Source organism: Phaethon aethereus, assembly GCF_964289735.1.
Source record: "Phaethon aethereus genome assembly, chromosome: 11".
NCBI lineage: Eukaryota > Metazoa > Chordata > Aves > Phaethontiformes > Phaethontidae > Phaethon > Phaethon aethereus.
The window spans coordinates 9190973-9206447 of record NC_138587.1 but is presented as its reverse complement, the minus strand read 5'-3'; the positions used below and the strand labels follow the sequence as shown (position 1 = coordinate 9206447).

Here is a 15475-nt window from a genome sequence, read left to right as displayed (position 1 = left end):
CTGAGGCCATTTGGTGGAAGGTAAGTGTCAGGCAAGGCTGATTTCCACGTAACAACAGGGGCAATGAGACGACCTGAGACAGATCAGAGGACGTAGAGAGCAGCTAACGGTGGAAACAACTGTGGAGGTGACAGCAGAAATGTCCTTGTACCTGGGGAATGTAGAGTCTGGTCCCACCCTGACCTTTGGGAGCAAATCAGGAAACTATCTTCTTAATTAATAAACTGTAAAAACAGCCATGAGAAAAGAAAATGCCTTTATTCTGAGAGGTGGGGGCTCTTACATCTCAGCTTGTAATTCTTTTTTTTTCTAAGGCAGACATAAAAAGACTCCATAATTTATTCTTAGGACATCTGAATAGTTATTTATTGAGAAGCCACAGTTCTCACACTTTTACAACTGTCGGCTTGTATAAGGCAAAAAAAGCAAGATGGATCACTATTTTACACAGAAAGTAAAAGCTCTGGAGGGGGGACTGATGGACATGCAGTTACTGGTCAAAATGCAATGTACATGACATATATAAAAACCATTGTGAAACAGAGGAATTGTAAACTATGGTTACAATCTACTGAAATAAATATTCAATATATTATTACATTTGTATAGTCTAAGATTGTAATTAAAGTTGTCTTTGTACATACACAGTTATTTGAAATTTAAACAAAAATGTAACATTTAGAGGAGCAAACGTCAACATAAAACAACTGCTTTGGACTTGTAATGTGGCATGATATATCCATAATGATAGGATTAATCTGGTGTGGCAATTAGAATGACTAATCCTTTGGGACGTAGCCTCTATGGAGTTAACTGCATATTGAAGGGAAGAGCCTGGTACATTAACAAGGATGCAGAGTGATTCAAACGTCTGTCTGGGTTTGTTTGTTTTCTGGTTTTTAAATGAACAGAGAGAACAAAAAAATCATTTGTAATTGCCTCGTTCTTCTTTTAAAAACAAACCTGTTTTTTTATTAATTTTAAGCAGTTGGCATCCACAGAAGAGAAACAAAGAAATGAAAGGACTCGATTCACTCATCTTCACAACAATTTACCATCAATGTATATACAGTACATTAATGAAGCATTGTTTAAACTTTAATTATAACAGGGACACACCTAGCATGTTTTCTATGTAGTTTTTCCATTAACAGTATTAAACAATGGTGCTCCATATTGCTTATGAACATACAGATATGAAATTAGGAAACCGATGAATCAAAGAGAGGTGCTAATCTTATTACCACACAGCTAACATGGCATTTGTATTGGTAAACTTCTCATGGGCATTTAGAGCTGACATAAAAATTCCTAATGTGGCTAACTTGAGTTACAGACGAGGTACATGCACAGATACCAGGCGACCCCCAGCCGGTCCTCCAGGCCAGCTCCCCTAGTCATCCTCTTCGTCTTCCTCATCGCTGTCCTTCATGGTGATCCCCTGGAGCCCGCCGCTTTCGCTGACCGACGCCGTGGCCTCCTCCACCGTCAGTCGGTTCCGGATGGTCTCGTAGGTTTTGCTGTTTAAGGTGGAGTCCAGCACGCCTTGCAATCGGAAATCCCGGTACGTTTTCTAGAGCGGGGAGAGGCACGGAGGGAGGAGGGGACAGCACGGAGGTCAGGGCTGACACCGGCTCCCCAGCTTCGCCGCAAGAGTCGGCCCGTGCCCCTGTGCTCGGGGTGCGAGGCCACCGACGGAAGAGGCTGGGCCCCCAGGGAAACCCCAGCCCCGGGGACGTTTCGCATCGCCCCGCGCAGCGCAGAGGCCGCTGTGGCAGAGGTCCCTTTGGGGTGCCTTGAGCAGCAAACTACAGCTCTGCGACGCCGGCCCTGCCCCTGCAGGGCCCGCAGCGTGGCCGGGCTGCCTGGCTGCAAGCAGCTTCAAAGCAGGGGTGTACTGGGGGCTGCTCAGGGGACCTTCACGTGTGGTAGGTCGGGGTCTAAAAAGACATTGAAGCCACAGATCAGGGCTCTGCTCCACCTAACTTTCCTTGCTTCTGGATGCATTCATCTGCCTGTAACGTCAGTTACTCTTCACGCAGCAGAACGCTTATCGCCCGTAACTGCAGACGTGATTACATGTTCCCAGAATGCTCCATATTAAATAATCCTACCTACAGTATAGGGATTAAATAAGCTAAGTTTAGGATACCGGGGAAAATCGTTGATGTATAAACATAAGCACATGGCATGTGTTTCTTAAATCTGTCTTTCTTCACCTAATTATGAAACTGGCGTTGTATTTCCATAGTTAGCTACATTTCCCTTGTTACTACGATTAATATCTCTCATGTGAATTTATGTTTAAAAACTTCTTAACTCTGTGAGATAAAACTCTGGCCTTGTAGTTCACTTAATTCTGCTCTGTGCTCTGCGTGGAAACTACTTACTGTTCTGCTATTTCAGTAAGTCCTTGGATTTGTTGTAGCTGCTTCTGAATGTAATATTGGTATAAATAAAGCACAAGGAAGAAAGCTTTCCTCAGCTAGCTGACAAGTAGAAATAATTTGTCTGTGCCTGTTGTTTTCAGTTATGAAAAGCACATTTAATACATTTTGGTTTTAATTTATTCATGCCTTCAATGTGTTCACTGCACACAAGACCATAAACATTATAAAATACTAGACCAAAAAGCATTAGATAGAACCTAAAATGATCAAAAATGTATCTACCCCCTTCTGTGATCTTATTATTTCATGTAAACCACTGCGATTTCACACTGAAATAATTATCATTAGTCCAAGGCACGCACACACACACATATACACATACACGTGCACTCAAGGGGAAAAATGTTACTTTCGGGGTATGTTATCTCACCTTTGTGATCTCTTCAAGTTGATTATATACACCCATTGTAAAAGAAACAACTTCAATTATCTATGAGAACAGTCCTCATTTGCATTCTGACGATAATCACAAGCAATAGCTGGGCTTAAATGCTTCTAGTAAAATAGGGTTAAAAACTTTTGGTTTGATTTAACCCGTTTTAACAACTGAGTTCATTGGTGTGATCAACATGTTTGTCCACAAAAAAGGCTAATTTTGGTGCGCTTATTGTACAGGTAAGGTCGAACAGACCCCAATAGGGTTTCCCTTTTTTCATGCAAGCGCTTACTTTGTTCTTATTTGCACACCTGTATTTTGCATTTATATGCATTTCATGTTCCTGTTCATGCTTTGCTACATGCCGTACACACAAGTATCTTAATTTTTAAGAATTTTAGCAAATGGGTTAATATATTTGCCAGCAACAGTTTGCCTAGGAGAACATGCCGCACGCATGCAGCCATACACACACGCTCCTTCCGACAGCAAGACGGTAGCGAAAACGCATCAGACTATTACCTTCACTATCCTAATGAGAGTTTTCAGTTGATAAATGTGAAGCTGCAGGTCCATGCGGTCCGTCAGCCAGGTGCAGACAACATTCATCGAGCTGGTGTACCATTGCTGCAAGAGAGACAGGACTTCTCCAGCAAGGGCTGCGTGCTGTGCCCTGAATCACACAGGGCACCCAGCATACAGTCAGCACCAACCTTTCCCACGAGTGCCCATCAATGGGATATGACAGACTTAGAGGGGGAGACAGGCACCCTCTTTTACACAGAATTTCCATGCATGACCTTTTAAATTTTAGTAATAACAACGATGAACATCTTAGGAGGGGTAACAGCCACCAGCAACACCACAAGGTTTTTGTAATCGGACTTTGCCATTGACGGGACTTGCCAGCAGTGGTGTGCGTTTGCCTCAATCCATTTTTTAACCCATTCCCCCTGCCAGTGAGAGCACAGTCCTGCCTTAAGTGTGTCAGACCCACACTCAAGCCACTTACCGTCTCGAAATTCCAACATAACCAGCCACGGGGCGAGTCTGGTTCCCTGAGGGCGAGAGGAGGGGAGGCTTGTGCGGGGAGGTTTGGCTGCGGGCGAGGATGCTGGTGTAAGCACCTACCGATGCCTGCCCCGGCTGCGCGGGACATGCTTTGGTTTCACCCTTACAATTACGGAAGATGGAAAAGCAGCAAACAAATGAGCTTGTTTCAAGCTGCTGAACTCACAGGGCCCCTCCAGGGGCTGAAATTTTGCTGCTTGTCTGTGAAAAAGGCTCGCAGCTGTGTAGCAGCAGCCTGCCAGCCCTGCAGCGCAGGAAGTCTCCGGTGGGTTGTGGATCAGCGCGGGGCTGGCATTGCACGTCTGCTGCCACACAGACGAGCAGCGAGCCCTCGAGAGAAGGAAAAGCAGGGACTGTGGCCGGGGGGGATCACAAACATGCCCCCACGGCGCTCCGCACAACGGTTGATTACAGAGTGGCCCACGTACAGAAACCCCTCACGCCTCTGTGCGCACAGTCACGCCCTTCCCTCGCGATCGCTCTTACAGACACGCACAGATCAACACCTATACTGCAGACCAGCTGCAATTAATCTAGAGCCAGTTAGAGACAAAAAACCACAGAACACCGGACCAGTTTATAAAAATCTTGACCGAGCGCCATCCAGGTTAGTCTGAAGAGCAGCTCCCTCCCGACTAGCCTAAAACCTTGCATCAGTCTAAGCCCGGCGGCGTGCGGCACGCGGCACCATCGGGTGGGGGTCTGACGCCGCAGCATGCCCTCTTCCCTCTGGTTGTGACAACTGAATATTCTGCAATTGGAAAACCGAGGCCGGTGAGTTGTTACCCTGCCTGCGAGCAGAGTGCGGCTGTCACTGCCGGGCGAGCGGCGCCGACACCGTAAGCTGTGCCTGGGTAGGGCTTAGCTGGCAGCATCGGGGCCCGCAGGCACCGCCGTCCTGGAGCACCCACCAGCCAGCACAAGGCTGACCAAAGCAAACAAATGAGTCCAAGCTACACCAGCCCAGCATCACAAAAACGTGGGCTCAACACACATTGTTGAGCCGTACGGCAACACGCCCAGGAGTTGCTGTCCTCCGCCAGGCACAGACCGCAGAGGTTAGTCATGCTGCGTGGGGAAGGGGTTTTCTCCCGCTCCAATGAGGATGTTCCTGCACTTTTATTTCTACACCACCTCTTAATAAAATGGAGGAAATAAAGGGGTGGAAGGGTCACCAAAGGAATGGCGCACAGCGATCTCTTGCTTTATGCTTACACCTCGTGCAACTTGTGGCAGGGATTCCTGCAGGCCCTTCATCTCCAGGACGGAGATCTGGGAAGAGCGAAGAGCTTGAATGAAACTGATTCAGACAGGCAACAGGAGCCTTCTCCGTAACAGAAAGCAAGCTCAGATACTGTTAGCTGTCACTTGAGGTCCTGGCTGGGGTTGAATAGTGAGTGAAGCACCCTGGTTAGCTGTTGTAGGCCTGACCAAAATACTAGCCGTGAAGGTCTGATGGGTCTTCATTCTTTCCAATCCTTGACTAGTCTTAGTGGTCAGAGCATCCCTGGATGCTCTGGATATCCCTGGAAATCCCCCAGAGAGCCTGAAGTGCCTGTGGGTGCCAGGACAACCTCTCGGGACACACGGCATCTGTCTGGGGGTGGCACTGCTGCCACGGGGGGACCTGCCTGAGTCCCCTTGTAATGCTGGGGGCCCACGGGGGCAAAGCAGAGAGGTCGTTCATGTTTATAATGTTACTTTTCTGCAATCAACTTGCTTACTGAGTCATGCCCTCATTAGGGCGACATTAGCTGTGACCCAGGGCTGCGCTGGCACATGGATGCCCAGCTGACCCAAACGCTACAACTTCTTTAAATCAAAACCCACAGGGGAATGAAGCGACCGTATGTTACATACACACACCCTCTCCCTTGCGCTGCTGCCTCTCGTCTGCCACGAAATGATCTGCCGGGTGTTCGTGTCGCCTCTAAACGAGAGGAGAAGTCCCTGCAAGGGCAGGTCCAGCCATTTCTGTTCGTCCCGCGCCGCGCGCAGCTACACGGCTGTACAGGTAGGTAAACAAACGATAGCCTCTGCCCAGAGGTCACCGGCAAGGCGACGTCGCTGCTGCAAGACCTTCAGGTTAGCTAAAGGAAACACCTTGCTGTGTTTCTGTTAGGCACCTCAACACGCTGGATTCTGGGGAGATGCGAACTCCTCCGAGCTGAATCTGAATCGTACCCCTCTCCTCTGGAGGACCGGCTGGCAAGGGCTCAGCCAGGCGTATTGCTCGGCTGCCTGAAAGGAGCTCTCTCGCTCAAAGCTGAGTTACTCCAAAGACTTTCTGCTTTATGAGAAAAAGACAAAGTCTAATTCATTGATCTTGATACACAAAACCGTCACGTCACTTCATAGAGCACACACCAACTGCTGAATTTAAGCCCTGCATATTCATAAAAATAAGTTAGCCCATAAATTAGATGTTCCCTTTAGCTATCACTAGTGTTGATGTGCTATAAGATGCACAAGCCCTCTGATTCATGACTAACCTACCAAAGAAGATAACATTTGCATATGATTATATTATTAAAAAAACAACAACAAAGCCAAATGCTCCGAAACGGAAACGTGATCATTCCAGACAAAAGAGCGCAGCGTGGTCCTGCCAGGATGCCGGCTGCCTCTCTCTCCCGGGTGGATCTGCCATTCCCCGAAGGGCACCGGGGCGCGTGCCGGGGACGCAGGGTTCCTCGGGGCTCCGGCTGCAGCCTTGCGCCATGTCCCCATACACAAGGTGCAGAGGGCACAACCCAAATGCTGACCATTGGGGCCTTACCCTGGGGCAACACATTTCAGGCACATTTCTGGAGCCCCAGGGCCAGCTAAACTGTGGCGTGGGCACAGTAACTGGTATAAATACATTTTCTCAAAGCTCCTCACAACTGCTTGTAAAGAACGACCAGACCTCATTGATGCTCCCAGGTCCATAGACCCCGACGCCACATATCTCACTGCTGCGCGCACGTTACTGATGCTCGCTGGCACCCCCGTCCGTCACTCGGAGAACAATTGGCACTTAGTCCGGGGGCGTGGGGTGAGGGACGGCTGTGGAGGCTGTATCCCGGGGGATGTGTGGTAGGTGCCACACATCCACTGGGATATCAGCGGGGAAGGGACCAGGGCTCCCACGGAGGTGTGTCGCAGGTGACCTGGCTAACAGCTCAGAAAATGCAAACAGATGTTCTTTAGATGCTATCGGAGCCCAGTAACAGCAAATAGATACGGTATTTGCACGACCAGGAATTTAATCCCTTTTTCAGGTTAGTTTTCCCGTTCCCCATCTGTCTTTCCCAGCGACCCTCATTGCTAGGTGCTAGCCTGGGTAGATGAGGTGGGCCATGGGCTGGCTGGGATGCTCCTGGACAGGCGTTAGAGGAACTGAAGCATACCAAGGCGTGGGCTTCCACGGCTGCCCATGCAACACCCCAGCCAGCTCGAGCAAGAAGCTTCCTCGTTCCCCCCCTGCCTTTTTTTTTTTTGAATGCAAAAGCATGATCAATAAGAAGTTGCTGAAATAGCAAGTTTGTCTCTGAATACATAAATTGCAAAAATTGATATGAATAAATCTGCAAGTAACACACTGAGTGTGGCACGTTTTATCAAAAAAAAAAAAAAAAAAAAAAAAAAGCCCTGTGCTGTGTTCCTGCGCTTTCCGGGAGGTGGTGTCATTACACATACCCAGGAACATCTGCAAACCCCCGTCTTCTTTGGTGTGAGCTGAATGGAAGCATGACCTCCTGTTCCTTGCCATGAACCTTGAGTTCACACTCATATTTTACATGTTACAGGAAGCCACAGCTCACCCCAGGGGTGCTGCAAACAGAATCTCGTAAGCCAGATGCAACACTGCTTCTTAAGGCACCTGAAGGAGCTGTATTCTTCATTCAAAAGCTTACATACTAGTAGCTTAAGGTCACTTCAGCTTTTGTAAAGAGTGGGACAAAACCAGGAATGCTTATAGGGCTGGGTTGTCAGCAGGGTAGCAGAGGGATTACAAGAAACCTGTGACTCTGCCTCTTTCTGCCTTTACTGGTAGTTTTTTTGTGTGTGAACAAGTGCCATACAACAGATTGAGGCTGGTATAAAGGCCTGGGACTGTGCAAGAGCACCCCGCTGAGCCTCAGCTGTGCTTGCAATTAGCAATAGGCATGAAATGATTATTGTTGTGGTGGCTGATGGCAATCTGAAGTGACAAGTTTTATGGGGGAAGTTGTAGTAGGGATGTTCAGCAAGTTTCTGCAAACCATTAATCGAAAGCTGCAGCACAGTTTAGTCAAAGCTATTTTATGTCATTTCAAAGGTCTCACAAGGATGCTGAAAGAATATTTTTCTGCTCTCAGTGCCTTGGAATGGAGTTTTTCTAGGTCAGGGATTCTTTACTGCCCTATTTAGTGTCAAAAATACCCATTTGCCTCAAATTAGCAGAAAGCTTGTAGTTAAGGGCTAGAGATTAGGCATACAAAATTACTCAGCAGGTGACTGCTGGGTGGATTTGGGGGTTGAGAAGTCTTTAAAACTGACTACAAGACATTATATACTTCTGACAAAAGAACATAGTAATCCTACCTGCTTGCTTTAACCACTGTTGTTTGTCTATTATTATGTGCTTTAATGCTCATAAGAGCAAAACTACTGGTGATACTACTCAATTACCATAGTAACTCTCCCCTATGACCTCTCATTTCAGTACTCACTTTCCAACCAGAACCAATCCAAGCAGGGCAAATCTATTTAAAACTGTGACAAGTATTGCTCAAGGAGGCTCTGAACGCCGGCTGGCTCCCTCTCTTTGTCCAGGACACGGACTGGTTTTGAAATGCTGAAAGGCAGCTTTGAAATGAAGCCTTGAATTCAAGGTGTTTCAAAGGTGAGGGGCTGGGCGGCTGCCTCTGCAGCATCCCCGAGCCAGCGCGGAGCGAGGGGACCACAGAGGTGGGAAGGGGTAGCGGAACGTGCTGACTGTGAGTCTTACTTCTCAAAGGAAAACTGAACCTGCTGTCGGGCAACAGCCCTCTCTCAACGCGACTTGATCAGCCAGGAAAAAAAAAGAATTAAAAAATTACCGACTCTTTGTATGTGGTGTTTGCGTCCCCATCCAACGGGCCAGAAGCTCAGCTGGTGGAAAACACAGCGCGGCTGTGCTGATTTACAACTGCCGGCAGTACGTGACAGCCCACAGAGCCCTGTCCATCCCCATCCTGGGCGGCTCTGGGATCAAATTCGGTATTCGGTGTTGTCACATGCGTTCATGGCAGCCGCGTCCCCTTGGCAGGTGCTGTCTCCGCAGGGACCTTGGGGAAGCAGCCGCAGCAGCTCCGGACCGTGCTTTCGGGGGAGCAGCTCTGCGCACGCAGCTGCCAGCGCTGCGTGAAGACGTCCTCGGTCTACGGGAGCAGGAGCTCTTCTGGTGAAGTCTGCCTGCCCAAGGGACCGTGCTCCTGCGTTTGCTCGCGGCGTGCTGGACGCACACGCAGCCAGGTTTGTACACGTGATGCTGTCTGCAGGCCTGCAACCCAAAGCCCAGGCTGCTTGATGGCAGTCATGGAAGGACCACTCTTGTCCCTCTGGTCTTCTGTGGCCACCAAGTTGTTCCTCTCCACCTTCGCTCAATGTTTCTTTTGCTGTTGATCCCCGGTGGTCGTTGCAGTTATAAAAACATGGTAAAGACAGTAAGCATTGAAGTGCAGAGCCTCACGGCCAATGCAGTTTCCTACTCTTTTCTTTAAAACAAACAAACAAACAAACAAACAAGACATTCCCAGCAAGCCTGAACGTACATGGCAGTGTATGTGACCCCAGTTTGAGAGCCTCCTCCGAAGGCCAGCTCAGCTGGGAGACTGGATGTGGGCGAGAGTGGTGGTGGGACGAAGCATGCCTCCTGCCCTGCTCCCAGCCTGCGCTAGCGAGGCCTTGGCCAGGCTACCAGAGCTGAGCCCCGGCTATTTCTCAGGTTGTTTTTTGGAAACCTGGGTTTTGCTTGCTGCAGAAGGTGATGTGCCGTCCCCAAGGCTGACCCAGAGCCAGGAGGGTGGGGAAAGAGTGGAGACACAAATGTGTCTGAAATCCTTGAGCTAAGAGAGGTGGTGGTGGGACCGGAGGGGGATGTGGCACAGCCAAGGCGGGCAAAGAGCCGCGGTCCCTCAGGCGCACACGTAGCTCCGGTCCCCAGTGTCGACGAGGAGACGGGGACGGACCTTCTGCCACACGATGAAGAAGGAAGAGGCACACCTCTCCCCTGCAAGCATCCGTTTTCTGGATGGCAAGCGGAGACCTGCGCACTCAAGCCATCGCCATCCCACGCGTTCATCAACTTTTCTTCCCGCTGCTCAACAAAACTCATCTTCTGGTATCATCACTCCACAGTGCCCTGCTTACGGGGTCCCCCTCCCCTGCCGTTCCCCGGGGCGCCAGAAGAGCCACCCAAAGGCAGCTCAGCATTTTGAGCTGCGAAACCTCCCGCACAGAGGGCCAAACCTGCAGCGCGGTCAGGGGCTCAGCCCCATGGGCAAAGAGCATCTGGCTCGGTCGTGTCCCGGCCACGGCCACGGGTGGCATCAATAATAAACCAGTGACTCCCTTGGTTTACACCTGCCGAGGATTTGGCCCATTCCCCCGAGCCTGGCAGGGGCCAAGGCTCAGGGCACGGAGCAGTGCGTCTCTCAGCGCCTGGCTCTTCCAGGAGCAGAGAAATCGGTATGACATTGCCCACGTTACAGAAATGAAGTTTAGCGGCTGTGGATCTAAGAGCACACAGCTAACCAGAAAATAAGCAATGAGTTAATATCACAGGCATTGATCAGCTAGTCTTACAATTAATGCTTCCAATAAAAAAAAAAAAAGCTCCCCCTTTTTATTCAACAGAATAAGAAATTAAACACTTGTGGGCTCATTCTAAAGAATGAATGAAATTGAATAAGCTACCTAGCACTTGAGATTCCCAGCGAGTGCTTGAATAGAGCAAACCTCCTGAGTTGAATGGATTGCCTTTTGGGACCAATTTGTCTCTTTTCACTCTTTATTCCTCCTTTTTTGCTGACAGATGTACAAAGGCGGAACTGCGCTGTGCAGCTTAGCTACATGCACCCACAGCAGCTGTCACTTTTGTCGAGCAAGTTAATCAAGCAAATGCCACCATATCCCACTTTCTATAAGGAACAACATGTTATAGACAGTAGTCTTGGGAGACGGGGAGGGAGGGAGAGAGACTTTATTTTAACTTTGAGTAGCTGGTATTTTTTTTCCCCCTCTGTGTGTAAAAAAAAAAGGGGGGAAAAAAAGGCAGCCAAACCCAGTAGCACAAGCTGACACTTTTGTTTTCCCGTAGAACAAATATTTAATATGATTTTAACTCTAATTTGTACTAGAGGGAGAGATGTCTGGTTTTAATTAAATTTAAGGGACTTAAGGGACACGGTTAAAAAAGAAATGGAAGCTTTTTGTTTGCGTTAACGCTTGTTGATAATAATATATTGATTGTCAATTGCTTAAGCCCAAAAGATTAGTGTAGTAAATACTATTATCTGAATGCCACAAGTGAAGTGCTAGCTTCCCGTCCCTGCTTTTCCCTTTGTGAGGCAGTTTGAATCACTGGTTGTTATTTATACATTTTCTTTGATAAAACCAACTTGTGTGGCTGATTTTTTTTTTTTTTTAAACCCTGCCTCATTAAGTGCATAATAGCATTTACGTGTGGGGCTTTCTGCTTTTTAGCCTTTCAGGCTTAAGCTTATATTCCTCTCTCACAATCATGTTTCAAAACTTGAGATGTTCACAAACAATTGGATACACACCAATATTGTATATATCAGATGCTCTCTTGCTATTGCCAACAACTAGAAAATAACAGAACATTATCCACAAGGAGTAAATAAATAGTTATCATCCTGCTATGCTGCCGCACGCTGGGGAGTAGCACTGTCCGATCATTAGGTAGCTTTTCCAGTACACATAATTATTTAAGTGCGTATACCGTTGTTAAGTATACACAAGTCGATATCAAAAGTAGGTCTTTCGGTGTAGCTCTACGGAGCAGACAACAGCAAAGCACCGCGAGGGCTACAGGCAGCCCTCGGTTTGCTATGAGAAAGGTAATTTGCCCCCAAATTCTTTGAAAGTACCTTCTCTTTCAGAAATTAAATCTAAGTTTTGGTCACAGATTGCGTTGTGCTAATTTAACTCCTCTGCGAGGTCTTTGGCTTGGTATGTTCCGAAACAGAGAGCAGAAATCAGAAGTGTTTGGGATACATGAACCCTTTGTCAAACTCTGGACTCTGCGCTCGCACCTCGCCCGTACCAGCAAACCCTCCATCAGCCGTGCCTGGCAGGGCTCTGCCCACGCGCGGGCAAGTAGTCCTCACAGAGTCAACATGACCCTCATTTTCTGAATGAAACCACTCAAACTCTGCATTCAATTCTAGAGATCTAAGAAAGTGCTAACAATTTAATAAAAATCCCCTGAAACCTCAGGTTCTTTTTTTTTTTTTTCTTAAATTTTATTACTTTTTTCTATCAAAGCCTCGTGAATCTGTCTGGGTTCTCCTGGGTCACACTCACGCTGAGCTATTGCTGAAATAAATGACTGCGCTGTTTTTTTCCCGGGATTTTTTGTACCGCTGTAACGCTAGCACCGCAAGTACACGCAGTGTATTCAACAGCCACCCCAGTGCTGTGATTTCTGGATGCCTTTTACTCTAGTTTATATGCCTTAACTATGAAATTTCATTCACATTGACAATGTGGCTACAGAAGAAAGTTACAAGTCAAAGGGGCTCAGTATTAAAATAATTTGTATTATTATTTAATAAAGTCACGGTCCCAGCATTGCATAATAGGGTTAAGCTGCTAGCCAGAGCAACTCATCATCTGTCTAGGATGCAAATGGCACCACCGAATTACATTATCTTTTTTTTTTCCCCCCTTCCCGAAAATAAACCACAAAAAAACTTTGAATCGCATAAGAGCTCTGCCTTCAAACAGGGAAGTGAATTCAGAATGAAAGCTGAAACGCAGACCAGGCGCATCGAAGTGCCGCACGCTTTTTGCAGTACATATGGTACCTGAGATCACCCGCTGTTCGGGGATCTCGGCAACAGGGCGTGCTCAGGCTGGATCTTCACCCTTAATTGCCTTGAAGTTGGGCGCGTCGGGGCTCGGCAGTCCGGTGCCGCGGGTGTTAACGGGAGGGAGGCGCGGGACTCCTTGTGGGTACATTTTCTGCCTGTGCCGGTGGGATCGCACAAATTCCCAACTCACCGAAGGGCCACAACTCACCCTGCGCGTGCTTTGCTGCAAATTTCTCTCTGCTCTTAATTATATTCCTTTCTGGGGAGGAAAAGGAGGATGGACATCTTTCATGCGATCAATAAAGATGCCCAGGAAGATCATCTCTAACACTCTCTGCTTTCAGTGCTGCATAAAATCAGTTAAGTGTAAAAACACTACATGTGTTTTGTGCGGCTGCAACTCCGCACGCCGCGGTGGGCGAGGGTTTGTTTACTCTGCCCGCCGCAGGCGATCCGTGCGCTCTCGGTGCGCGAGGGAAGGTTTCCCGCCGCAGGTACACAGCCAGACGGAGACAGAAAGGGACCCGCAGACGGTCCCGCATCTTCCCCAGAGGAGGAACAACTCTGCTCCTGGGGATACGACGGTTTGCACTTACTCAGGCGTTTCTGAGCTGTACGTCAGGGTGGTCTACCCCGCTAGCCAGAGGCCAAAATCTCTGCCTAGGCAAAAGCCGGACTCGCATCCCTGGCAGAGGTGAGGGCAGGGTAGCGCTGGGGACGAGCCCCAGGCAGGACGTGCCAGTGCTCATGGCGGTCCGGGAAGGAAGGTGCTGACACCCTAACTTCTCTCTCATTCACGACGTCCTCAAGCCAGGGACGCCCCGTGCTTGAACCCACAGGTTTGCGTGCTGAGAGCCTCAGTGGGTGCCTCCTTTCCTCTCTGAGACAGGACAGCCCCAACCCTTGGGCACCGCGTTACACGTCTGCAGGGAACGCTGCCCTTCAGCTCACAGGCAAAGCCTGACCCGGCCACGTGCATCCCTGAGCCTTCACAGGGTGTGCTGGCACGCGGCACCCCGCACCGGCACGCAGACACGGAGCTCTCAACGGGGCCCTGGGTACACGGTCAGGTTGGCTCTGGGTGCTGGGCTCGCTCTCCCTTCGCTGTAGATACAGCTCAGCAAAGTGCACAGCACTTGCTGGGAACCATCAAATAAAACCCCCAAAAAACTGCTGCTTTGCAGGATTTTGCAGACCTTGGTTTTCCTAAATGAAAGAGCTTCTGCATAAAAAATTATAATGGCGCGCGCATGCACACAAAACCATTTCTGGATGGATGCTTGTTCTCAAATACTTTTTTTAACCTATAAGATATTCTCTGCGTATTTCCTTTTTTCAAAAAAGAAATGAAGTTGACATGTTAAATTGTCAGTTTCTATATAAAGCATCTTAGTAAAACACAATACCGACACAGAGTGCTGCTTTTTTTCTGTCCCGCTTCTATAGGGCTCTGTTAGTGCAACGCAGTGACAGTATAACCAGATGCAAAGCTGCTCAATAAGATGCAATACAGTAATGCATGCCGTGGGATACTTTAATTATACTTGTTATCAGATTGAATTGAAAGCTGTCATGACGTGGGACTCGATAGACTTTAGCTGGCTCTTTTGTAGCCCGCAAATTCCAAAAAGGTAGCTAGAGGCTGCGCAGGTACCTCGGTCCAGAGCGCGGGAGGGAGCAGCTCCCCTGGTATCATCCCTGGGGTTACACACTGGAGAAAACGCATTCCCTGCCCGAGTCCTGCTAAGCATTTTTGAATGCTGATATCACACATCCAGGGCCAGGTTTAAAGGAGCACCGGGAAGGGAAAGAGCCGCAGATCAAGAGGAACGAAGTGACCTGGGACGGCTAATCTCACATGCACCGCTGGCTGGCGCAGGCAATGGCAGCGATTGTGTGGGGCTGCATTGCAGGGGGAGAAAAGGAAAAGAGGGATTGAAGGCACTGCTGGAAACCAGACAATTCTCCATTGTCCGTGCAGGGGCCATGGGCTCACCCCTGCGTGCACGGCAAGTTCCTCTGGGCAAAGGCCCTTTGCGCAGCCCCGAGGGAGGGAGCAAAGCCGCCGGCAGCGGGGGGTTCGGCCCCATGGCAGCCGTGCCCCGGCCGGCTCGGGGGTCAGCCCCGCACATCTGCGTGCACCGGGACATCCCGGCCCTTCCCACGCCCCTCGCACCCCCAGGCGCAGCCGGCACCCGTTGGGGTTCACGGGGAACGCCAGCACCTTCAGGCTCTCCTTCCTGATGACCCACAAGCCTGGAGCTCCAATTAGCTAAGGCCTCTTAAACGAAGCTGGAAGGCAGCTTCCGCGCAGAGCACACTGTGCGACTCGTACGCAGTTACAGATGTGCGCAGGGAGCAGAGAAGCTGCTTGGAAAAAGGCGCTCTGCATCGCGGGTGCCTTGCTGCCTGCAATACAGCATGATGGCACCTCTTCCCCAAAACCTACCTTGGCTACCCACGTCTGCTGGGAAATAAAGGCTCTTTCACTCAGTGCCGGCCCTAAAACAAAA

The 15475-nt window shown here is 49.1% G+C and overlaps 1 protein-coding gene across 8 annotated transcripts in view; it reads right to left on the bottom strand.

The window, feature by feature from the left end:
* Window positions 1–1393: 1393 nt before the first annotated feature.
* Window positions 1394–15475, bottom strand: part of CADPS (calcium dependent secretion activator) — a gene marked incomplete at its 3' end in the record, with an annotated part of 218948 nt that continues 204866 nt past the window's right edge. For all 8 annotated transcript variants that reach the window (XM_082004650.1, XM_082004652.1, XM_082004653.1 and 5 more), the window contains 2 exons: window positions 3349–3453; window positions 1394–1573 (listed from right to left, as the gene is read on the bottom strand). In XM_082004650.1, coding sequence (XP_081860776.1) covers window positions 1394–1573; window positions 3349–3453 — 285 coding nt within the window. The remainder of the gene's footprint in view (window positions 1574–3348; window positions 3454–15475) is intronic.